This window comes from Pecten maximus, chromosome 9 (genome assembly GCF_902652985.1).
Source record: "Pecten maximus chromosome 9, xPecMax1.1, whole genome shotgun sequence".
Taxonomy (NCBI): Eukaryota; Metazoa; Mollusca; class Bivalvia; order Pectinida; family Pectinidae; genus Pecten; species Pecten maximus.
This window is the reverse complement of record NC_047023.1, coordinates 26,241,978-26,269,088: the sequence shown is the minus strand read 5'-3', so window position 1 is coordinate 26,269,088 and position 27,111 is coordinate 26,241,978. Positions and strand designations below refer to the sequence as shown.

Genomic DNA, 27,111 nt, shown 5'->3' with positions numbered 1-27,111 from the left:
AATGAATTAATGGCATAACAACCCACCTCCTAAGTCAACAAGTGGTGGGACTTTATCAGGTTCAATGTGATTTTGCCTGCTCAATTTCTGTCTGAATCAATGGGCCTCTTGCTTTATGATTGAATCCAGATAGATCAATTTTAACTATAAAGCATTCAGAAAGTTTGAAAGGTCAAAATGAAAATATTCTTATGGATGAACCACCTTTTTTATGCATATAACATGCATAGTAATTAAGTTCAGCATAACCAAGTGCACCACCATTCAACATAAATTACTGTATATATGCTAACTTTAATTAGACCACAGATGTACCCTATATGATTCAAAAGTACCAGCCTCAGTGACACTCAATGTATTTTCATGTTTACAATGTCTTAATTATGCATATTTCTTTTTTTATTTGAGGATGTTGATCTTTGGGAGAAGGCAGAATCACCTGTTATTTCTGTTTAAATTTGGTTTAGATCTAATCACAATGTGCGTCTCTTTCATCTGACAGGAAACATTTTAATTAGTGGAAATTAGTGATGATATAAGAAGACTGTAGATAGCAACCCAAGAATCAAGACTATGATAGGAAAGAGAAAGCTAATAAACAATTATTTTTGGCCTTAAGTAATTAAACCAAGAATATTTCAATAGAAATATTTTATGATTAATACATGCATGAATTATATAATTTGAAACATGTATTTTTCCTGTCATAACGTCATTGTTAAAGAAGTAAGGCCAAACAAATATATGTACCAGTTAACCTGGCTTTCCCCGTTTTGTTGTCTGCAATTTTTTTTCAGTTTTTTTTTTACAGGACAAGTGAGGCTCATCCCCCCTCTCCATATGATGTGCAATAGTAATCTTTAAACAGTAAAAAAATTTCAAAAATAAAAATTTGCATCCTATGTTATTAGACCCCTACCAGTGAAACAGATGGAACTATTATTATAAGTTTTCTCTCTATCCATCATAATGCCAAAGTTTGTCAGTGCTCTAGCAGATTTATTCCTTGAGGGATTTTAATCAAATTCACACAATATGATAAAGAACCATAATATCTTGGACAAGTTTCAGTTTCATATCTTGGACAAGTTTCAGTTTCAGGGTATTTGGGTCAAGGTCACTGTTACTTTTTTCAGTGGAAGCATGAAGGGAATATGTGGTATGTACTGCTTTTAGCAATACCCATACAGAATACCAAGTATATGCTTGTTTTTGTGGTACATGAATGTTTTTATTAAAAGCAACCTTAAGTATTTTTATCCCCTCACAACAAAGTAAGAGGATAAAGCGTTCCATTTGTATGTAAGTACATATTGTTCATATGTTTATCACCTTTTTGTCAGTACTCTAGTGTTTCAGGTTGCTAATATCATGGACAAGGTCACATTATTGCTATTCATAGAAAATCTTTGTCAACGCTCTAGCGACTTTGTTTTCAACTGGATTTCATGGGAACTTCATACATTGGTCAAGAATGAGCATATCTTAAATGAGTTTGTGTTTCAGGCTGCCAAGATCAAGAACATGGTCACCATTAATGATTTATAGAAAATCTTGCTCAGTGCTGTAGCGACTTCATTTTTAACCCTATTTCAATAAACTTCATACATGACAAGTATGAGTGTATCTAATAACTCAAACAAGTTCTTGTTTTAGGCTTCCACAGGCACCATTACTATTTATAGATATATATATTTGTCACCACTCTTAAAGACTTTTGATCATGCTTCATATAATGGTCAAATATGACAAAAACTCAAACAATTGGCATCAGGTCTTATCAACTGCAGGATGATTGCACGGGTACATGTGGGGGCATTTTGCATCACTTGCAATGCCTTGCAATTGTTTATAGATACATTTGTAGTACCTTTGTAATATTGACAATTGATATTTTACATTTACATTATTGTTTAATTTCAAGGGGCCGATATTTTGGGTTGGCTCAAGTTAATTGGTATTAAATTTCAAACAACACTGCTCTAGATCTGTAAATATAATTATGCAGTCGGCAGTTGATACATTTATACATTTTCGTTTATATAACATATATCTTATCATCCATGGTTTTAATATTTGCCAGGCATTTATTTTCACAATATATTCTAGATTTAAATTCATTGACTGTGAATATCACAGTATTATCAACACTATACTGCAGGTTCACATAGGTAAGAAACAGAATTTTCTCTGTTTTAAAATAAAATCTGATACTCTATGTTCAAAAGGTGGTGGCTAGTTAATACTAAAACAAATATAACCATTATGACTTTAAAACCACATACTCACAAAGAAACATATATCAATGTTTACATTTTGAGCTTTTTACAGTTTTCGGACTTGACACATACCTAACAGTCAGATTATGAGTCAGAAACTGAAAGAAAATGTGTATTTATGAAAGTATATGTGGAAATGGAATTCCCAAAAATAATAACTGTGGCTGCCTGACCAAGTTTCTCTGAAAATTAGTATCACAATGCAACGGCAGGTTTTACAGTTCATACAAAATGGTGAAACACCGCAAGCTTAAGCATGGAACTGCCAAAACGCAGACAGATTCTGCCAAAAAAAAAGATACAAAAGTGTGTGGAATCGGCAAAACCCGAGTATTTCCTTAGGAAAGGAAATGATTCGTTGGAACTTAACGAGAGAAGAAAAAGGAATAGACTCGAATTCTTATTTTCCTGGACGTCTATTGGATTGCTGGTTAGCTTTTGCACGTTGTCAACTTCACTGATCTAAGATTTTATTGATGTTTCCTTGTATGCATATTGCTACATTTTAAAATTAAGTATTTAAATGTAAACCATGTTTGTTTATTATAGCCTCGTTCTCGGCTCCGTGACAAATCTCGCTATAAATATAAATGCGGCAAATTATTTTTATACACCGATGTCTTAAGGACTCCCCTGGTCAAGCATTCAGGCCAGTGGTCATTTTAATGTTGGGAGAGCATGAATGAGCATCTTGGATTGCCAGTACAGTGGACCCGCGATAATCCGGACGCCGATAGTCCGGAAAACTCGCAGTCCGGACGGAATAGCACGGGAACGGATTTCCGTAACGTTATTTGTTCTCACCAGTCCGGAAATTCGGTTTCCGATTCCGGAAGCCCATTTTGGGAACGGAAAGTACTTTTCATTAGTAAATTTCCCCCGATAATCCGGACGATTTTTTCACCACGAGGAGAGAAAAATGGGCAAGTCACCCGTGTCGACAGCTGTACAGACTATCGCTTGACACTGTGCGTAGTCATAGCGACCGCTGCCAGGTCATAGCCCCGGGTGTTTACCTGTGTTACAATGTAGCTCTGTTTTTATAACGGTACATTGCTTTTCTTTACGATCGACCTAAATGCTACAGTATTAAAGGGTTTTATAGTGTAGACTGGTCTTGCTTTGATCAACTTGACGTACAATATCTATTATAGTTATTTTACATAGTGCTATTTCGTAGTTAGCAATAATTAATTCACTAACATACAGTATGTGATACGATACTTAATCAATCACAAATGCATGTAATAAATTTATTATCGGTAATTAACATCACTAACAATTGTATGGGGTAAACAAGGATATCGGCTTGTAACATCGTTACGTGTAATGACGACTCATTGAAAGATGCATGTTATTAATTACACACATGGTACATTTACGTATTAAGCAGTGATCACAAGAACCGGGTTAATTACACACTAATAAGTCGTCAGATACCGCTGATTTACTTCAGTATGTGTCACATTGTTAAGTGAATACGGGTTTAATAATTATCGGACAGCTTGGGTAGTTCTCGCTGGTGTCGCGTACTTTTAGATAGGTAGCTTGGAGTTTCTGGTACAGCAAAGTGAGTTACGATTCACCACATTAATTAATGTTAATTATTACGTGGCGTATGTCTGAATTTTATTTACACGATTAAAAACACACAATATTGTGAATAGTTTTTATTATTATTATCCAATCAGAATAAATGGGCGTAACGTGATGCGATAACTTCTGATATAAAGACTGTGAACATACCAAACTACACATTGCAACTTATTCATTGTATCTTCATACTTACGTAAAAATCATATAAAAAAGCATGGACTAATGGTAAGTTGTACATAGTGGGTCTTTCATTTCACGTTTCTGATTTACGTAACAAACGTACATTGTACATAGCAGTTCGTTTATTTCAGGTTTTTAACTTACAGTAAAAAAAAACACAAAAACACAGACTGTTGGTAAGTTGTAAAAACCGGGTCTTTCATTTCAGGTTCATTATTTACGTAAAAAAACGTACATTGTACATAGTGGGTCTTTCATTTCAGGTATTTAACGTATGTAATTTCTACTCGTTTGTGAACCTCTGGGACGTAACCCATGTGTGTTGTTTGTAGGTCACATATGCCCGCTATAAATAAAACAACTTTCACTTCACATGTTCTTTTAAAAACATTGTTTATTTTTTAGTTTCTACAAAATAAAAGAAAACAAGAATCATATCAAGAACATAAGTGTATTTATTTTTTAAAAAGACTGACTATTAGACGTGTTTATGAAACGTCATTAAAACGTCCCGGATTGTATATAATCAAGGGAGATAACTCTTACACAACAATTTTTTGACCTGGTAGACGAAATTCGGTAGTCCGGAAAACTCGTAATCCGGACGGTTTGGGCTGGGAACGAAGGTGTTCGGATTATCGAGGGTCCACTGTATTACATGTGTGCAACTAGAATTTTAGGTTGTTTGGAAGTATGTGGCTTTAAGGCAATTCTCAAAGCTCATCATTCAGGGAGATACATAAGAGCGTTGATCAAGTGCTGTATTTTAGCCATGGGCTAAATTTTATAACATTTCGCTTTGTGGTTTAATATAGAACACATTCCAATGCATTTATGTCTTCTTTTTTTTGGAGGGGGAAGGGGGCGGGGGGGGGGGGGGGGGGGGGGTAACATACACAGGTTCATTACACACTAGCAATGTGACCTAATTATATAAGGTAATTATAATGTTACATTCAACCAGAAATTCTTACCCTACCCCTGGCAAACACTCTTGCTAGTCTGTATTATCCTTTGTAAGAAGGCATTTGTCAAGACAACAAAATATTTATCTATTAAGAAATAAAGCAATACATTTAAACACCAATTATATATATATATAGTGTTTAGTTGGGTAATTATTGTAAGTCATAGCACTAGAGACGTATAGCTCAGAAGGTTATTCAGTAGGTTTTAAGAGATGTATAACTGTTTAAACAAATTAACTGATACTGATCTATCAAATCTAAAATGTTATAGGCTATCAGTAATTTAAGCTGATTATATGAGAGTCATATATATCTAGTATCTGGACATCTTTAATTAAGAAATGTACACATACCAAGCATGGTTGTGTTCCGGTTATAACTGATCGGCATGTACAGTATATATATATTATGCACTTTTAGTTTGTACAGGTTTATGTGTGTATACATATATGTGCAACATACAGGAACAATGCACTTATTTCAATTTCAAGAAATAGTTTCATACTGTATTTATACTAATAAAACCCAGCTCTAGCCTTTCAATGATATTGTTTATCAAAATGTTCTAAACATAAAATACTGTAGTTATCTGCAAATAAGCCTGTGTTCCCAAACAATTTTTTTGCAAAATTAAAAATTCTAAAATAGCTAAAAGTGATTCACAAATGTATAAATATATATAAGTCCTCCCCAAACATCGCAACATTTAAATTTTACACAAGGGAATGGCCCTACTTAAATTTGAAAATTAATCACACTGTGTTTTTTTTTAAATAAATGTGGATTTCAGATTTTCATTTTCACATTGACTTTTAAAATGCTTTAATCATTAATCTATGGAATGCTAAATATGAAACTATCCAAAAACTTATCATTAAATACTGGAAGTCTGCATCATGATCAGTGCAGACATGGTCAGCCAGAATCAAGACAGATTTATCTGATACCATATCAGTTCAGAAAAAATATAGACACTTAAATTTACTGTCTTGATAAATCTTGTCTTATCTATTAAGTAAATCTGGCTATCTGGTAGGGTAAAATGCCACAGACAGGGAGCAGCTGTTGTCATTATGATTAAGAACTATCTAACCAAGCAAATAAAGGCTGCTATGCATGGTTACAACAAGAGGTCCAGGGGGCCTGAATCGCTCACATGGCTATAGAACCAAATATGAGTGATATACCAGTATATATATCCATTGCTTAGTTCCAGACAAGAAGTTGTTTATTATATAGCAATAAAACCACATTGCTCCCTTTTGGCCCCGTCCTCAGCCCCCTCGATAGTCAGGCCCACCATTACAAATGCTTCTAGTCAAATTTGATTAAATCAACAAATGGTAAAGAAGAAGATGATCATCGGGAAGGATGATAGACAACAGATGACGGATACCACAGTAAAGCATAAGCTCACCTTGGTCCTTCAGACTTATGGTCATTTGACTCGAGGTTGAGTTCTGATCAAGTTTGCTTCATAATGCCATACCAAAATGTTCACCTATGAAAAAATACAAAATTTGACCTGGACCTTTGACCAAGATTCAATGACCTTGACCTTTGGTCAATTGACTCTTTGTTTAATTCTGATCAACTTTATCATGTCATAACTAGAGAAGTGGTTTAAAGCAATATATTGCCCCTTTTTGGCCCCACCCCTCATCCACCTTCCTTTGGACCAGAGTTGTTTCTAATTATTAGCAATAATACACTAATTAGGTATGCAATACTTATCTAATCAGTTGATATATATTTTACACTTTATTTGGAACTTTTGCAAATTAGTTCTAATATTCTATATGAGCAAGCAACAGTTGACAAAATCAACATCAAGTAGGACATTTGCAGTGAAAATACTATGTTTAAAAGTTTTTAAGGTAAGTGAATACATTTCAAGACTTTTATTGATGCTACTCATCTTTAAAATTGAAATATATTTAAAATATTTGATAAGATTTGACTTTTATCAAAACTAGAACTGTCACCAGGATAGCTGACTAATACCCCCATAATCTACACGAATCAATGGTGAATTGGAACTGTTAATTAGAGACCAACTAAGATAACCCAGTAATAAAGTGACCAGTTGCCATAACAACCATAATTTTGAGTAAAAGGAAAGTGAGATGCACATCTGCACATGGTCCTCTATATTTGTATGAAGTTTCATTGAAATCAGGCCTTCGGTTTAGGAGGAGTTGTCCGGACAAACTTTAAGTTATGGTTCTTATCAGAAAGCCTGTTTATAGTGACCAGTTGCCATAGCAACCATAATTTTGAGAAAAAGAAAGTGGCATGCACATCTACACATGGTCCTCTATATTTGTGTGAAGTTTCATTGAAATTGGGCCCTTCGGTTTAGGAGTTGTCCGGACAAACTAAAAGTTATGGTTCTTATCAGAAAACCTGTTTATAGTGACCAGTTGCCATAGCAACCATAATTTTGAGAAAAAGAAAGCGGCATGCACATCTACACATGGTCCTCTATATTTGTGTGAAGTTTCATTGAAATCGGCCCTTCGGTTTAGGAGGAGCTGTCCGGACAAACTTAAAGTTATGGTTAACGTTCTTATCAGAAAACCTGTTTATAGTGACCAGTTGCCATAGCAACCATACTTTTGAGAAAAAGAAAGTTGCATGCACATCTACACATGATCATTAATATGTGTGTGAGGTTTCATTGAAATCGGCCCATCGGTTTAGGAGGAGTTGTCCGGACAAACTTAAAGTTATGGTTCTTATCAGAAAACCTGTTTATAGTGACCAGTTGCCATAGCAACCATAATTTTGAGAAAAAGAAAGTTGCATGCACATCTACACAAGATCATAATATGTGTGTGAAGTTTCATTGGAATCGGCCCATCGGTTTAGGAGGAGTTGTCCGGACAAAATGCGTCTACAGACAGACGGACGGACGGACGGACAACCTGATTCCAGTATACCCCCCTAACTTCGTTGCGGGGGTATAACTAGCACTAGTAAATATAAGTGGCATTAAAAACTTGCTTTTGCATGTAAAAATAAACATACAATCTAATAAGATAGAAAACATTAGAATGCTTTAGTTGTTATCTTGCAATACTGAATACCGATGCTGACTGGTACTATAAACTTGACAGGCAGCTATTCCAGTTATATATATACAATGTACAGAGTAAACATGTACTAGACTAGAGCACTGTAAATGGATGCATAATATGTCCATCTGATCCAATGACTTTTTTGTTTAATATTTAAAGTATTCTTGGACTTGGCAATACTTGTCCAAAAAAGGTTCCCAAAATGTGTAGAACATATTTGAAATTATCAGAAATTCAATCCATATTGTCTGAAATAGAACAGTACGTTTACAATTTCAAAAAATAGAAATTATTTTCTAAAATTAACCAATGTTGTGCTTGTTAGACCTCACATGAACATCCATGTCTATAATTAGGACAATAACACTTGATCTGACTGAATTGTAGACCACTTGAAAAACTTGCACCCAAACTTTAACTGATAAATTGCATAAGAAAAGTCAAGTCCCAAAAAAGTCCAATATTGCAAGAAATCAAAAATATTTGTCTATATTTGATATATTGTCCTTCTTAGAACCCACATGCACATCTATGCCAAAAACTAAGCTGATTGAACTGTTTGTAGACCACTGAATAAACCTAAACCAAAACTTTAACCAGACAGAAAGACGTACAGTCCGAAGGACGCAGAAGCTATTCCGTAAGCATAATATGCCTGTCGAAATTTGACGGGCGTATAAAAATAGGCAGTGCTCCAAGCAGTTTTCTGGGCACTAGAGTTAGAGCAGACTAACAATGACTCCAGAAGCTCTTCACACAATATGACATAATACATCCCATGTTGGGACATGTTTATCCTCTCCTACCTAACTCCCCTCAAACCATTTCACATTTGTCTCTCACCTTGACAACTTTGTACATTAATTATATATGTAGGCTAGCTAGCTTAGCCCTGCACAGAAACAGCATCATGGGGAAAGATTACATGTTTAACACTGCAACGGTACCATAAGCATGAAATTTGACTTCTAACATATGTGCTATGATTTGTGTTTGAATATAGAGATCCTCGTTTACACAATTTACAGCTGATGTAGTTTGTGCTCACATTTTCCTTAACCTACAACATTTGTTCAATCAAACTTTTCTAGGAAAAGATGGCTAGCGGAAGGAGCTTTTATATTATCATGGTACTGTTGTGATGAGTGAATTCAAAATTTCAAATTAGGGCAAATGGATTTTTGAAAATTACTTTCATTTTTTTTTTCTCCCCCAAAATCAATGATTGTACCATTCCTAATCTTGTTAATAGACATGGTCATGTGCATATTGTCAGATTCAAAGGGTACAGAAAAAATGATAGAGCTCTACTGCCTGTTTGTTTTTTACAATTTTTTGCTCAGAAAAGTTAAAAGTTTTTTTGCAAGAAATATAATATCAAACTACCACTTACCACTGTCATTTATCTTCTGCTGGCTGTGGAGTTTCCGCACTGCTTCGTCAAGACGTCGACAAGGTAGTTTGGATTGACCTGGGGGCATACTGGAGTTGGCCCTCTTTCTCTGCTGAACGAAAGTCTGGTCTCCATTTTGGTTTTCATGATTTGTAGCAGTGGAAGTACCATTGTTTGTTTTATCAGGTGACTGTGTCTGCGCACTACCATTTTGAGACAGTGTCTTGTGAGGTTCTGTTGATCCTATTTTACCTCGAAATACATAAGTCAGTTGAGGGAAGAACTTTTCCAAGTCATCAAAATCAATCATTTTGTTGCATTTTAAAACAGTAACAGGTAAACTATAGTAATGAATAAATGCTTTTTCCTCTTCATCTGTGCAAGTCACAAGAGGAACATTTAACACATTCTCCAAAGCAAATAGAAACTCATTGACACTACAACCATTGAAGTAAAGCTTACACACAGCCTCCACCAGGCAGAACTTGCCAGTACGCTTGGGTCCATTCAGATGCATGCACGATATGCTTTTGCCACCTAACCACACACCCTTAATGCATTCAGTCAGAGAAGGCACTTCTGATTTTCTATCACTTTTCTCATCTGTCTTGCCCTGTCCGGTCTGCACTCCAGACACTGGAGATACAACCTGAGATGTAGGAGACTTTACACCATTTTGTTGGTCTAGTACTGGTGATGTTCCACTACTGTGTCTTGACCTACTGTTTGGAAGGCCATTGTTGGCAGAGGTGGTGAGTGGAGGACATGACTGAGGAGATTTACGCGAGATGCTGCCCATGGGTCCAGTGTGAGGACCTGACATAAGGGGAGGAGGAGGGATAGGTTGGCCAGGAGGCACAACACCATTTTGACTGAGATTGGGATTACCAACAACCCTATGTGGGGACTGTCTTGATAAGTTTGATTGCATGTGTGCCCCAGGTGGCCCCACTCTAGCATGATTAGCTGATGACTGTGCTGACATGGGCTTCCCTGGAGTCATTTGCTGGTGTTGTGATTGATATTGTTGATGTGATATGTTTGGTGAGCGAGAGTATGGCATCTTGCCCCTGCCTGGAGATATTTGCTGCTTGCTGGTTTGGTCATGCCAGACTGAGGACGAAGACCGACTAGTGCTTGGAGGTCTCTGTTGCACTGGGCCTCCATTCGCTGTAATGCTGGCACCTGAACTCCGCGAAGGTGAAGGTCCTTTCTGTTGACCCATAACTGCCTGTGGTGGTCTCACCTGACCATTCATCTGATGGTTGTGTTGATAGGGTGGAGGTGGCATTGGCATCTGACCGCTACCACCAAAGCCATTAGACATAGGATTCACAGTCACATTTGGGGGACCACTTGGCACATTGTACACATTATAAGGGAATCTGTTGTATGAAAACATGTAACGTGGATCCATGAAGGCAGGATGGAGCCCTCCAGGTGGGCCAGGCCCCCTTGTGGGAGGGGGAAACCTGTCTGGAGCTATCTGGGTCTGCATGTGTTGTCCCTGCCCTAGTTCCTTGGCCGATTGTAGATATGCATGATTAAGATGAGGTCTTGCATCAGTCTGTTGCTGTTGTTGTTGCATGTTGGCCATTGATTGTACTGGTTGCTGAGATATGGCTGGAACCTCCACATACTGTGCATACTCTAGCGGATTGTCCGATGGAAGGTCGATAACTGTAATGGGGAAATGTTTCATGACTTCAGTAAGGGACACCACCCTGGTGGTCTTGGAGAACGAGAAATTAAACCCAACCTCTTTACAGGCTTTGTTTAACAGATTACATTCCTCAGGTTCAGGGAGTATACCTTGTGCAGGGACATTAAGTGAGGCAGCATATCTCATCACTGATAATGGCACATACTTGTCTTTGTTTTTGTTGATGTAGGGGGTGACAGTATTGTTGACTTGTATCCAGCCACAGCCCTGGGTTTTGCTCTCCTGGACCATTGCTTGGTTGATCTGGTGCTGTGGTGGTGCATTCACAATGTGTTCCGGGAATGTCTTTTTCACAAGGTTGTGGAACTCACTGAAGTCTTCCAATAACACTATCAAATCTTTGGTGTTAAATTCCTTTTGTCCGAACTCTCCCCCACAATGCACTATGTTGATTTCGTTGAGAAGTTTTGCCTCATGTGTAGTGATGAAGTAACTAGTAAGAGGCTGATGTTTGCCCAGTTCATCTGGATAAGAGTTTGGATAGCGACTTAACAATTTCTGTTCAACAACTCTAACTGACATAAATTTTCTGTCCTTTCGGAAAATATAAGGCACATTGACACCATCGATTGTCGTCCACCCAAACATACCCTTAAAGCTTGGATAATCTATTTGTGTTTCTGGAACTTTTTGTTTCACTGGTTCAGCCAATTTTGCATGTTGAGGATCTTGGTTGCCTGACATCTGCCTAGCAATTATTCCATTCTGCAGATACTGATTGTTCAGTCCTGCCACCTGCGATGCCTCTATAAGGGGCGGGGGAGGTCGGTTATTTGGAAAGCCATCTTGCTGACCCCCGACATGTTGGGAAGTCACGTGACCATTCTGTGGGGTGGCTGATACTCCTTCACATGCCGAATATTTATCATCATTTCTCTCTCTTTTGATGTGAACCTGCATGGTGCCTGAAATGGATACAGTGAGATCATAGCTAAACAACCATAAGATAAATAAGAAATTGTCTACTCTGCATGTAGTCAGTATGATTATGCATATGTATATAGTAGAATAATTTTACACATAATCGTTAGTTTGTGGGGTTAACCCTTTCACCCCTACTGACCATATTGGACTTCAAATGATGAATGAATGGTAGAGTCTATCAAAGTTACTAACAGGTGAAAGGGTAAATGGAGTCAAGTTCAATCTAAAAACTCAATAAGACACTAAACATTAGTAATCAAGCGCATGTTTCCGTTCCAATGTAGAAAATAACATAGCCCATTATAGCCTCATGTCTTTGATTTTCAAAGCAAATTATCATCTGTATTCTCCCAGTGATAGAAGGGAGTGATATACTACCTGCTTTTATTGACTTACATAAAGTCTTACAGAAAAAATCTTATTCACATATCATGCGTCTGTACTCAGGTTATATTCCTGAAATTATAGAATAGATTCAGTTTCGCTGTCAACAAATCATACTTATGGTTTCATATGGGTTTAAAATACCTGTGTAAAGAGATTCATTCTGTAATACAAGGTAATGTAATACCTCTCATCCTTGTATTGGTATAAAGAATTGGTGCTCCTGCAGATTGTTATAAATATTTTGGAGAAATTGTGCTCCAGATTGTTACAAAAGTTCTTTTTATGAATCAACAAACAGTCTGCATACTACTTTTAAATAAACAGAATCAAGAAAAGTAACATGGTATCAACTATTCACCATCCCTTACAACAGTTTATAGTTATACTTTGTCTTGATTCTCCGAAATACCTCCTGCATGGAATAAAAATCAACTACATATATTAGAGTAACTTTTGAAGAATATTTTCAGTCAAACAGTGAAACTCTGAACATCATTTTTTCAAAAGTGTCGACAGGTCTTAACTTGTGACGGAGGTCTCCAAATGTAAGTCCAAAAGGAAAAACACCTGCAGTCCTTATAACTCCAATATCTTGTATCACTTCCAGAAAATCACAAAGCTGTTGAGAACCAGTAAAATACACAGAAACCTAGGGTATCTGTTCAAAATCAGAAACTACAGACATTTTGGTAAGTTATACCTGTAGGTTGGTGTTGTTCATCAGGATCTTGTTTTACGGAAAGAAGTGCAGACAAACATTACAAAGCCTGTGATGTCTCTTGTGTTCCTGTTCTAGTGATGATCCACCTTGAGTTGACCAGTCAGTATACTTGTTGACCTGGAGTTGACTGTGTTGAATTTGAATGACCCAGTTTTGACTCAGCATCCATGTGCAATTTAAACCTCTTGTACCTGATAATGACAGAAATGAGAAACAAATGATAATTATGGAACCAAAATTTACCTCCCAACTAAGGTATCTGTTAGTACATCAAAACACAGGAAAAGTAGAAATAAATGTATGTTCCTGATATTAATTAAAACCATATTTTAAATCTTACCAGATAGGTCTAATGACTATTCTGAAATCATTCACAAAAACCTTGATTATTTCCAATTCAAATGCACAATCAAATTGTGTACTATTTCTGCTTGATCCGATTCTGATCAATGAGTACATCAAAATAAATGTCACTAGATACATGTATGTATATATACACTGCATGTACAAGAGTTTGGTTCAGTTCCAAAATCTATCTTCACAACACATCCCACTAAACATGTTACTCATCAGTAGGCTTTTCCACACTGAAAACCAATTTACACCTTTGAAAAAAAAATCTGTTTATATGTATTAATATGCTGTCTGAGAGGGAAATGCAATACCATAAATAATTCATCATGCTGCACTGACAATGAATAGAAAATCTACCTAACATCAGATCACATGTGAAACAAATTAAAGATGAAAACTGTCACAGGATAAAAAAAAAACTGGTTTCAACATCTGTTTCCAGTTAGATATGAATAGTTATATAATGATTCTCCCTCTAACAGTCCACTCTGACAATTTTACACACCCTTTTAGGACTCTAAATATCTGTAGTATCTTAGGGTTTAATGAGGCAGGCTCTTGCAGTCTGGCAGTCTGCCAAGTTTGCTGGCAAATATTCTATGCAGCTATAGCTGCTATCTCAAGCATACAGTCTAATAAAAAGGAGATGTTGGCGTAATGCCAATTTTTCTGACTACTGAAAGTAGCTTGCTATACTACAAAGAGAGTGCAACTTGAATTAATTTTGTTTTATTGAAAATGTGATAGAACAACCTTATATGCTATCACACACTATTATAAGCTTGTACTTCAATCTTTATGTATATATGTAATTGAAGATTCATTTCTATAATATAGTGTTATAACCTTTAAATTGTTATCTCTTTTATTCTATTTTTTATAGATCTTTTAATATTGAATTATCTTCCTTTGATATTATCATGTTGTATACATATATCTTACATTTTATTAAAACAAAATGACATGATAATATCAGGACACAAAGTCACACTATACCACACTACTACATACTCTCAAAAGTGAAAAACAAATGAAAAAATAAATAGATTAACTGAAAACTTCAATTCTTTTCCATCCTTTAGCATCATTTAAATATATCTATACTAAACAATATCATTGTTTGGCCCTAAATGACCCTAGTTGTCGATGGGCCGTAAAACTCAAACAAACAAACAAATTCATACTACTACTACAATACAATATATCACTGAGGTTAGAGAAAAAAAAAGTAAAATCCTTAATTATTTAAAATGTCTTGGTCAATGAAAATTATAACATGATTATTACATAATTATGTAACTGCAGTGAGTTAAAATATAATTCAGCAAATGTGATATATATCAGTATCTCAGATAATTTTCACTGATAAAATCATGCAAAATAAATGTTTTATAATACAAGCTCACATCAAAAACACTTGCCATCATTTGATTATACGCATCATATAAAATCATGAATATAACATGAACATGTAATTCTAATAGATAAAATCAACATTTACCGCAACATCCTATATAGTGTTTTAATTAACCGAGAATTGGGCTACTTCACAATGATTTCTGGAACATCTACTGATGAATACTTAATGGGTGTGATAAAGATTCTACAGGGATAAATTGATAATTACATACTAGCAGAGTAATACAAAATGGAAACATTATGATCGATTGATGATGATTCCTGTATGCAGTAGATACCAATGAATTAATCAGTATTATCCCCTTTTAGAATTGTACTTTTACAGTGCAAAGGTGGTACACCAATGCATCATTCTTGCAATTTTCTTCAGCAATACATTTATACCAAATCAGCCATATTGCTATGATGAAGCCTCTCCATATCATGCAACTTAAATGAAAGTGCAAGAGGGATTTATAAATGTTTGCTTCTGGGCGCAATACAATTTAAAAATATTACAGATTGATTTCAAGTTGTATATGGCTATCATCCATCTATGTAAACTGCTTTTTGGTTTTAGTTTTTAACGTTGGTAAAGTGCTTATTGGAATAACTGTGGTAACAGACTATTTAAGTGGGAAATAATGTTTAAACCTTAAATACAGGCAGGGAGCATATGGGTATAGAATTGGCTAGCTGCAGTCAGTTTTGTGTACATTGTAAGTTTATAATGATGTTAGCCTGCTTGGGGGTTGACAAGACATGAAGGTAATTATTTCTGAACTTATATTACCCCAAGTATCTTGGCTCAATGCCAGTTTCCTCAACATCTGGAGCCATCTGTGGCTAAGCTATAACCCACAGCATCGCAAGCCTAATGGATTCTGGTTAAAAATATTCCTTACATACATAATACCTGTATATTTATATACGTGTACGTATATTTTTAACAGTTTTAAGTGCAGCTTCAACAGTCTATATATTACTGTAATATAATGTGCTTTAAATATCTGATAGGTAAGCTTAATTATCATTCCCATTATTTGTCCCCTTTACAGTATAGTTCAACATGCATATAATTGATTTGATATATATCAATTATGGACTTTTGGTGAAGTCAATATGGTGTTATACTGACCTGTTAGAATCAAATATTAACTGGGCATGTAAAGCCTGAGGTCAATATTTTCGATTCCATCAGGTCAGTATATATATATCTTCGTATTAGATATACCATATATGAAACTGGATTGCAAAAGGGTCGAATTGCGTTATAATATTTATCTTCATGACAGGAAATTCACATTGGGATGTTACAATGATTATGATGTCAAAAACGCAAAATATCAACTTCATGTACTTGTATTTTTAGCCAATGAGAATTGAGGAAAATCAAACCATATTTATTATATACATAATACATATATATGAATATGACAGCAAAGGAAGACTTTCAAGACATGACACTGAATTGCAAGACTTTTCCTAGGTTGTGCTGAAATTCAAGGACTTTCCATATCTCAGCTGGGAATCACGAATAAGGTAATTAAGTATTCATTATATTTGATGTATTAAGTATTCATGCAGTGCTGTTAAACAAAATTACATTAAAAGATCAAATGTTTCAAGACAAATTGTGCCATTATACTTCAAAGTGTTCATTGTTTCATTATAACTGGTATAAAGTATATGTACAGATGAAGATAAAATCATTATTCAGTAATACACCGTCCAGACCAAGATGTGTGATGTTGAATCATTGACACTAAAAGTTAGCAAAGTGGTGTCAACCCTGCCAGACTAATTTTAAAGACATCATGGTCCCTCCAAAAGTCTTAAGTTTCCCTATCAAAATACTTTTTATTAATGATGTGGGACATGACATACTGTAACCATAATCAACCTATTAAGCACACCATGCACTAAGTGGTTTGCTTAATAAGACCATGAACAGGGGAATGTTTCTATGTCAAATCTGTGTGAACAAAATAACTTTTTTTTTAATTCACATTCCATTGAATAAGAAGCGAAAATAATTCAGTCTTTGGTTAGAAGACTGAAGATTTTATTTGCAGATGTGTGAGTTAAGGAACTCTTTATGTTTCTAACCTCCTCCTTACAGGGGCAGGTGTGCTCATTATTAGGTCAAATCTGTATATTGTAGGCTTGCATATTAAAGCATTAATATTAACACAGAATAATGAGGATTCATTAACATTAAACAAATCTATTCTCATCATATCATTTTGTTAACATACCTTCGTATTACAACATTATGATGCAGATGCCAAATATTTTTTTTTTCAAATATTTAATTTATATTTAAAAAAATATATATATTATATATTATACATAAATATTTAGATGTATCTCTTTCTTTAAACAAAATGGTTTGTCAATTGAAACCAATCATGAAGACAGTAAAAAATGTCTTCTCTAAACATAATAAGCATTGCACAACTGATGTGGTGTAGTTTTCATTATTGTTAAAAAGAAATAAATATTAATATATTATTAGCATAAATTAATTGAAACTTTTCCTTGTAAATGCAAAGAAACTTCAGCAGTTTCAACAGAACTTAATCAATTGTGTTTTTTCCAATCACACAATACCACTATTATAGTAATATTATATACAATTTTTTTATTATTATTTAATTGTCACATAAAAGATCACCAACAATTTTAATTATCATGTTTCTTCAATGTCATTCAAAGAAACTTTTTAAATGAGTCACAATGTCTTTTATCAAAAGCACATTACATGAAAAAGCTATTTCCTGTCACTAGAGAACTATCAATGATTGTAGGTCTGCTGTCACACTAAATGTTAGTAACTATACACGTATATGGGCGACCCCATGTAATTAGTTAAGCCTGGCCTAGACCGTTGGCATTCTGCCAATAGATTACATATATGGACTACCACACTCATGTAAAAAGAATCCCTTCAGATATGACCCCGCTGATAACCTACTGTACTGACACCCACAGTTAAAATAGTTCACAAGCGAAGCAGCTTGGTCCCGGTCAATATGGTGAATCCACGCCACTTCGATCTGTAAACAATGATCCCGTGAGTCTCTTGTGTCCGTCTCAGACTCATACCATGGCCCGCTGGCGTTTACTGCAGGGTAACTCCGGTTACGTAACGAACAACACTGAACTACGCCGACCAGTATAATTATATGTACATTCCCGAGAGTAACTACGGTTCCCCGTTGTCGGTTGATCACATGATCATGACCTCATTGTGGAATGTGATAACATCCCGTTGTGCACCGGTTGCCGTGGTAACACCTTCCATATCATGACGGCTAATTTCAGACGGCGAGTTGGCCCTGTTACATTGACCTTATTTAGCGGGCACTGCTTACCTGTATTTTTGTCTGTGGCTACACTGTACACTATATTTACTGTGATACCGTACTAGGTCTGATAGTGTTGGTGGTCCACCGAGTACGGCCGTCGACAGTTGTCCGACCCAACGCCGCTCAGGCGCTATAAATAATCGATTAAGACTCACGGACAACACTAAAAGTTGGCTCACTGCCAAATGCTTAGAAAAGTTCGTCTGCTTTCATGTGAAATTGCTTGACACGTCGGTACATCAAGTCCAACATTCATTATATTTATAGCCAAGATAAACATATTACATCAACTGTTTTAGTAAGAAACACGTTTTTGTTCATGAATTAATGAAATAAACAAAAGCTCACTTTTTTTCTCTTAGTAATACATAGCCGTTCACTGTAATAGGCATTCGCGCGCATTTATTCCCATGGTGATATCTATTGCGACTCGGCCTTTCTCCGTCCGAGATTCAATAAAACATGTCAGACGTAGTAACTGTGGACTCGGCTTATCATATTGCTCTCCATATATAACCGGTACAACAAAAAACATCTAGAACTATCGCGACGGTGAAGTTGCGGTTGACTGCGTTTAAATACCTCGCAAATAGCAGGGGTTGGCCCCCATTCAATTAGGGCGATACAACCTTGGCAAGCGTCCAACTCGTTCTAGTAGTAGGAACTCATGGCAATAACAAAATCGATCGCGACTTGTATTTAGTAGAATAAATTACTTCCTCTGCCGACAGATATAAAAGCTGATTATTCGGTGGATTTGAACTACTTTATTGAAAAGAGATTATTCAAGACTTTCTTGAGGAATGTAATTTTGGGTTGAAGTAGAAGAGAATAAATAAAAATCTCGACTGTGCGAACTACCGTAAATGGTGCAACGTTAGCCGTCAGAATCTGTGCATTAACAGCTCTAAATGTTACAAAACGCACGACGATTTTGAGCAAATAACCATTCAGTTGCTTTGTTTTCATCCATAAAAGTATGTTAAATTCACAAAATTGAATCGAAAATTTTAATGGAAAGTACTTTTGTGTTTTCATTTGACACCAAACCAGCTTGTTATTAAATATTTATACAGGAAACAAACATCGCAACTTATTATGCCATTCTGTCATACCGTATTTTTCTCAGAGCCGCTACACATATTCCCATAAGACCGAGTACTACATACAAATGAACACTTTAACAATTATGTAACAACGGAAACGACAGCAAATGAACGCGATAACTCTAGAAAAATTGGAACCATGCAATGCCTCGAAGGAAATGAACGAAAAAAATGTCTCCATGCATGGACTATATACACGTTCTTGCTCCATAAAACTGAAATTGGAAAAGCTGTGAAGCAGACGAGGCGTGTTTTAAGCATTACTTCGATTGCATGGTTAATAATAAGACTTATTTTACAAAATAAGACAAATTGTTATTATAATCCACATCGACTAAAAGCGTCTGGCGTGTTTTGTCTAAGTTCTTTTAATACGGTTGCTTTACAAACACTGGTTTGCTTTATGAAGCGATACGGCCAAAATAACCAACACAAAGCAAAACAAAGGGCCTCTGATCCCCATGATTACCGGAACAACTAGTGCTTTTATGACAATTGTTCTTTCACGAACGCATCACTGCGCACAACATTGGCAAGACACCAAATCGTGCTCACACACACGAAACTAATGTAAAGACAGTTCTCTATACGCCATGTCACTTTAAAAGTTGATGTCACACAGGACACTCATTATTGTCACACATGATGGGCATATGCTATGAATTGAGATTTTTTTTTTCGAAACTTGAACCACGACCTATACAAATGAAATAATTTTTTTCTTGTACTTGTTTATCATTATTTCGGGTGTTACATGATGTCTTGGCATAGCCTTACGTGAAGACCAGGCGATCCATCACGTACTTAGATATTATACACATGAGGAGTGATTGAATATCGGTATCTTAATCGATGTAATAGCATAACATAATTAGTGTTGCGTCTTTACAATGACGATAATGACAATCATTAAAATTCATTCATCTGCTTGCTTTACTCAGAAGAAATGATTCTACAATCGTTAACACTTTTTTCCTTAGCAATCCGGAGTAAATGAATTTAAAAGTTTGTGTAGAGATGTCTTTCATTGGTTTTGTCTCATGAAAATCCATTTTTTCCCACTAAAAGTTGTTGAAATTAAATAAGGAATATATATTACATATATAAAACTGGAAACCATGGTTGGCCATATACAATTTCGCACACGGAGAACATATTTTTCTGGTGCAGAATACACGGCAGGGTGTTGCTACATAGAAATGGAAAGTTCTCAAGAAGTTTCTTTATTACTCTTTTAATTACATAATCTTTAATAGCAATGTTCGTAGTAAATGCAATAACAGGTTCAACAAGATATCTTCTGAAATTTGAGTAGGAGATTCTTACAGTATAACATATTTAACCCATGTGACCTTGAAAATAGGCAGAGTCCATTGGTGTGAGGACATTTGATATCAATCCATATCAGAAACCTATTGGGCAAAGATGAGTGTTTTACAACTTGAGCAGATTCACAAGTGAATTTTTAACGATTTGGCCCCGGTGACCTTGAAAATAGGTCAAAGTCATTGAAATGTGGAAACTTTAACCGCTCTGTCCAAGGGACCTTCTGGCAAATTAACAACCCTATTGGCTTTCTGGAACTAGAGAAGATTCTTGAAGTTTTCAACATTTGACCCGTTACCTTGAAAATAGGTCAAGGCCATTTATATGAGAAAAATTATATTGAGCTCATATTGTATTAAATTAACACAATGAGGAGGCTGCGCTTGTTAAACTTTCTGAAACTTATCGAAACAAACATTAACTACCAAAATTCAAGATGACAATATTATGGGTTTACTAATAACAAGGTCAAACTGCGATGCATACGATTTCCATGAAGATTTCGTAAGCTACGACTATGAAAGAGAAATACACCGAAAATAAAACCGTGAGAATGATTCAATTTCTGGTCGACAACATTGTTCAGTTTGATGACAAGACCTTCCATCAGACATACCCATGGGAACGATCTGTTCCCCTCTTTTGGTCGACTTGTTTATAATCTCCATACGAGGCTGATTATATTGATGAGCTCATCAGAACAGTTAAAGACACTACATAGTTCAACATCCGCCGTTTACCTTGGTCTTTACGTACAACGTAATCAGCACGGACAGCTTACAACTTAGTTTATGGTAGGCGTGATAATTTCAATTGTTACTCTTCATTATAATAACGATTTCCATGACAAATGTCGACCACTGACGGAATTTGTTTCCATACAAGGTCAACATCATCAAATCAGTTGAAAATATTTTTTTCCTTGCGCGATATGAAATAAGCTGTGCTCGATGTTTGCTGATATGCTTAGTGGTTTCGTTGTAACTGATCCGGTTAAACTAGATTTGCCAATTGCATGTTTTCCTTTTTTTCAAATATTCGCATTATACAAGTCGTTTATGACTGAAATGTAATTTAAAGTACTACAATTACACCACGGATATCTGTCATACTTCATTACGCTCTGGACGCCCGACATCAACAACACTTATCTTTAATCGCCTTTAAAAGGTAATTGGGACGGCTGCAACACAAACTTTTCTTCAAAGCATGCTTCAGGCCAAATAGCATGACCCATGCTCCAAGCATTGACCTGTTGATGCAGTAGCGTGTGTACTGCCATAAGCCTTGTTCAGCAAATATGGACATCACGTTCTCATGAGGCTACGCCAATACAATGTGATCATCGATGGTTTTCAATTGTCATTCATCGTTTAAAATTAAATTATCTTTGACACGTCACTTTGCTGAGGAACCTAAAGATCAATAGACTTTCGAAACCATATCACAATTGTGTTAATCCACCCTCCTGTTGAAGTGTCGCTTTATTTACCAATGACATTTCTCTTTATAAACACGGTCCAAATTAAACACATACATCGCAGAGGGACATTACAATGTATAAAAAAGCCGCTTCAGTATTTGTCAATTTTCAAGAGTCGCTTATATCTTTCTATATGGCTTCGTTTGTACAGTACATATCCATTAATGAAATAATTGCAAGTGGAAATAACTATACAAACAGGATGACGACATCGTTTTAACAAACATACAATGTTAATTGCAAGTGGAAATAACTATACAAACAGGAGGGCGACATCGTTTTAACAAACATACAATGTATCATACTGTATAGGATCGTTATTCAAAAGTTTGGTAGCAGCATATATTTTAATCTTTGCTTTGTTTTGGGTTCATTGTGGTTTTGGGTGGCACTGGCGAAAAAGTATCATAGAAAAGATAGATGTCCCAGATATCATATTTGATAAAATGACAAACACTACATGTTTTTTCCATTACCACCCGGACCACAAAACAACGAGAAGGAATCTCTCGATTCTGTTAAGACTATGCATTGGTCGCATCTTTGTCATGCTTAGAACTATAATATAAACATATTGGACACATACAGGTCAACAGAGGTCCGCGGTGTACGTAGCCATACATATCATTCATACATCTTATACTTAATAAGACTTTTCAATACATGTATTTCATTTTTGAAGCGGGAACAGGCAACATGGATCAAAGAATGAAATATATCATTTGTCATATTACATACATTTATGTTATTAAGCCTTTTAGGATAACCTCAAATAACAAAAGGGAGTGAATACTAGAATAAACGTTAAATGGCGAAAATGGGAATGGACAGTTCCATTTGTACTCGGTCACGCTACGCCTCATGTAATTCTCATTTTTTAATAGAACATAGTCTGGTATTGGATATACATTGTGTTTCCTAACAAAGGAAATCGATCTGAATTAAACCAATGTTTGTGTACACAATTAAAAATATAATGATATCTTACACCGGAGAATACAACCGTGATTGACAACTACTCGTCACGCCTAAAGAATATAAATAAATCAAATATTATCAATGCAACAGCTGCCATATTATTATCGCAAAATAGGCGTATGGAATTACGGAAGGGAAAATCAAGTTTCACACTAGGAATCTTGGACACACAGTTTGCAGTTTGATAACCAGTGTCCATGAACAACATATGAAAGGCACGAAAAAGACGACGAGAATTTGTCTTTCATCATACATTTAAGTTATTTTCCATCATTTCATGCAATGATTTTTTTTTCATTACATTGATTTGGGTTTTTCGCATGACCGGTACGACTGCATTTTGGATACAAGGTATTCAAAAAATGCCTATGCCGACCATAGAATGTCTAAGAACACTGCAAGAGTTGCTCAACGACCGCGATCTGCGTTTCCATTTGTCTTGCGTACTTACGCGATTGTCACAAACTTACTTCCACCGAGCCACCTCGCAATACGGTAGTTGCATATATTATCCTATTCATTTAGAATTGATTGCACAAAGTCAGTATTTTAGACTCACGTACAAACTTTGGTCTGCTAGACACAACGAGGCATAGGAAAGGTCAATTTTTACAAACGAGTACTGGATCATTTTTTTCACCAAGCCGGTTGGGTTCACTTGCTTTGTATGTTCAAGAAGGAAATCGGGAAAGCCTTTAAGTAGGATCTTTCATGGGATAGACTCTTTTAATCATGGTTATCGCCCATTGTAACAGGGACATACATAAGCTGAAATGTTTTACCCTTTCACCTCTTTTATATCAACTATTACCAATATAAAACATATTTACAGAAGGTTGATGCCACTTCAAGTTGTAATAATCTTTCAAATAATCACATTATCAACAGATTGTTGACTGGCCAAACACGTCTGTGATTTAATTTGTCTCCTATTGAACTTCTTATAGAGAAGTTTTCGTCTCAATATTTACTATTTTGGATGATGTAACAACCATGTAATTCCGAAATGAGAATTTATTACTGATCTGTAACAGTAGCGTAAGTTGTGTACGTAATTTTGTTATTATTGCCGTCTCATTAAATTCGTTCAGGAGTGGGGAACAATATATGCTGCATCTCACTTCCTACTGTAAGAGGCAACTTAAAACTCCCTTGGATCTGTCGTGACTGGGGCCATTCTCTCATTTCCCTTGTTTCGGGGACATTATATAATTAGATCACCAAGAATAAAACATCTTATAATCTATCCCCATGCACGCAGTTTCAAGGGACGACCGATTAGAAGTTTTGCACGACTGGGAGGGGGGGGGGGGGGGGGGGTGCTAGTGTCTTCTACTTAGTCGACATTGGTCCCTGGCTAAAGCCACCATGGCAGCTATGACATTACTTTTTCTGTGCTTCTAATCCTACTATAGACAAAATATTCATCTTTGTATATGCTTTATAAACATGCATTAAATACTTCTTTTAAAATATTTTTCGGCAAAAAGACAGCCCTTGGTTGCAGATAGGTGCAAATTAAACAAGAGGCCCATGGGGCCTGTATCGCTCACCTGGTTGGATTTGACCAAATGTCAAAATAATGTTCATGTTCAATTTGTTAATACATTATACAAAAATGTACTCTCTGAAAGACCATATGGATTATTTTTTACAACATAATGGTGTTTAAAGAAACTAAGTCCCTTAGGGTGGGGAAAACCCTTTGGCCTATGTTTACATAAGAATTGTGTTTATCCCTTAATGCCCAGCGTTACTATACATAGTTATGGGATTGAGGGTCACAGTAACCATTTATGCAAAATCTGTTCCCCCATCACCACGGATGTTTCTGACCAAATTGGGTTCAAATCCATTTAAAACTCAAATCTCTATTTCCCCTATTTGGCCCCTCCCTTCAGGCCCCTTGGTGGTCAGAGTCAATATTTATATAAACTCTCTTTCCCCCTTCCCCTAAGAATATTCCAGACCAAATTTGGTTCAAATCCATTAATAACTTTATGAATAATAGCGATTTCAAGGATAAACCCCTATTTCCCTATTTGGCCCCGCCCCTCAGGTCCCTAGGGGTTAAGAGTAAAAATTTATACAAACTATGTTCCCCTTCTACCAAGGATGTTCCTGACCAAATTTGGTTCAAATTCATTCATAACTTTATGACTAGTAGCGATTTAAAGGAGTAACCCTATTTCCCCTATTTCCCCTATTTGGCCCCGCCCCTCAGGTCCCTAGGGGTTCAGAGTAAAAATTTATGCAAACTCTGTTCCCCTTCTGCCAAGGATGTTCCTGACCAAATTTGGTTCAAATTCATTCATAACTTTAGGACTAGTAGCGATTTAAAGGAGTAACCCTATTTCCCCTATTTGGCCCCGCCCCTCAGGCCCCTGGGGGTTCAGTGTAAAAATTTATACAAACTCTGTTCCCCTTCTGCCAAGGATGTTACTGACCGAATTTGGTTCAAATTCATTCATAACTTTATGACTAGTAACGATTTAAAGGAGTAACCCTATTTCCCCTATTTGGCCCCGCCCCTCAGGCCCCTGGGGGTTCAGAGTAAAAATTTATACAAACTCTGTTCCCTTTCTGCCAAGGATGTTACTGACCAAATTTGGTTCAAATTCATTCATAACTTTATGACTAGTAGCGATTTAAAGGAGTAACCCTATTTCCCCTATTTGGCCCCGCCCCTCAGGCCCCTGGGGGTTCAGAGTAAAAATTTATACAAACTCTGTTCACCTTCTGCCAAGGATGTTCCTGACCAAATTTGGTTCAAATTCATTCATAACTTTATGACAAGTAGCGATTTAAAGGATTAACCCTATTTCCCCTATTTGGCCCCGCCCCTCAGGCCCCTGGGGGTTCAGAGTAAAACTGTATACAAACTCTGTTCCCCTTCCCCCAAGGATGTTCCTGACCAAATTTGGTGAAAATCCATTCAATACTTTATGACTAGTAGCGATTTAAAGAAAAAGTTGACGGACGACGGACGCCGGACGCCGGACGACGGACGCTGCACCATGGCATAAGCTCACCGGCCCTTCGGGCCAGGTGAGCTAAAAATAATAGTTTTGCTCAAAAAATTTGAATGCCGAATGGCAGAATTACGTAATCTTTATGGCATGGATAGGAAGAACCTTAGCTCTTTAATGAATAATGTTAATGTCCCAATTGAGATACTTCTCATTGGGGGTGGGGGTGAAAGGGAGGTGTAAACAACGTTTGCTGTGGTTCAAATGGTAAAATAACACTGTCCTGAAGATATATTTTCCAGTGAAGAAATCGTCTAAGCTTTGCAAAATTAAAACTAATTAAATGCATATCAATTTCTGAGATATTCTTTAACATTTTGCACTTAAGGCAAGGTCTTTATGCATATGGCTAAGCCCAGACAAGAGAGGGAGTAAAGGTTACTGTAGTCTATATTGGAGAATAATACTGTTTGAAAAAAAATTATAAAGATTGTTATCCCTGTATCAAATTAATGGTTTGAAATGCTCATTGATGTGACCCTTTAGAGTACTTCCAGTACTTTGATTTATATTCAAATTTTCATCTTCTTTAGATCAAGATATGCAACAATAAGATAACTTCATAGAGGGAGAGGTCCTTCTTTATCAGAGTTCCTTACTCTGTGGTCACCTTTTTCCCACATGGGAATGGCAAAGATTTGCTATTGCTATGTTGGACTTTGACACTACTAGGAACATGACATGAAAGGAAATAGATAATAATCAGGTTTCATGTATCACTGTTCAAGTGGTTAAGGATGGCCCTACTGTGAAATCAGACATTAAAACAGGTATCTATAGTGTCAATCCTGCTTGAACGGTCATCTTGAATAAGT

General features: G+C 36.1%; 1 protein-coding gene across 4 annotated transcripts in view; it reads right to left on the bottom strand.

The window, feature by feature from the left end:
- Positions 1-27,111, bottom strand: part of LOC117334082 — a 41,572-nt gene that overhangs the window by 4,125 nt on the left and 10,336 nt on the right. Inside the window, exons 1-3 of one of the 4 annotated variants that reach the window (XM_033893522.1) lie at positions 18,381-18,706; positions 13,231-13,442; positions 9,497-12,124 (exon numbers count right to left, since the gene is read on the bottom strand). In XM_033893522.1, coding sequence (XP_033749413.1) covers positions 9,497-12,119 — 2,623 coding nt within the window. In that variant the 5' untranslated portion in view covers positions 12,120-12,124; positions 13,231-13,442; positions 18,381-18,706. Of the gene's footprint in view, positions 1-9,496; positions 12,125-13,230; positions 14,756-17,995; positions 18,359-18,380; positions 18,707-27,111 lie in introns of those variants that run through there. The other 3 variants (XM_033893523.1, XM_033893520.1, XM_033893521.1) reach the window with 3 other exon arrangements.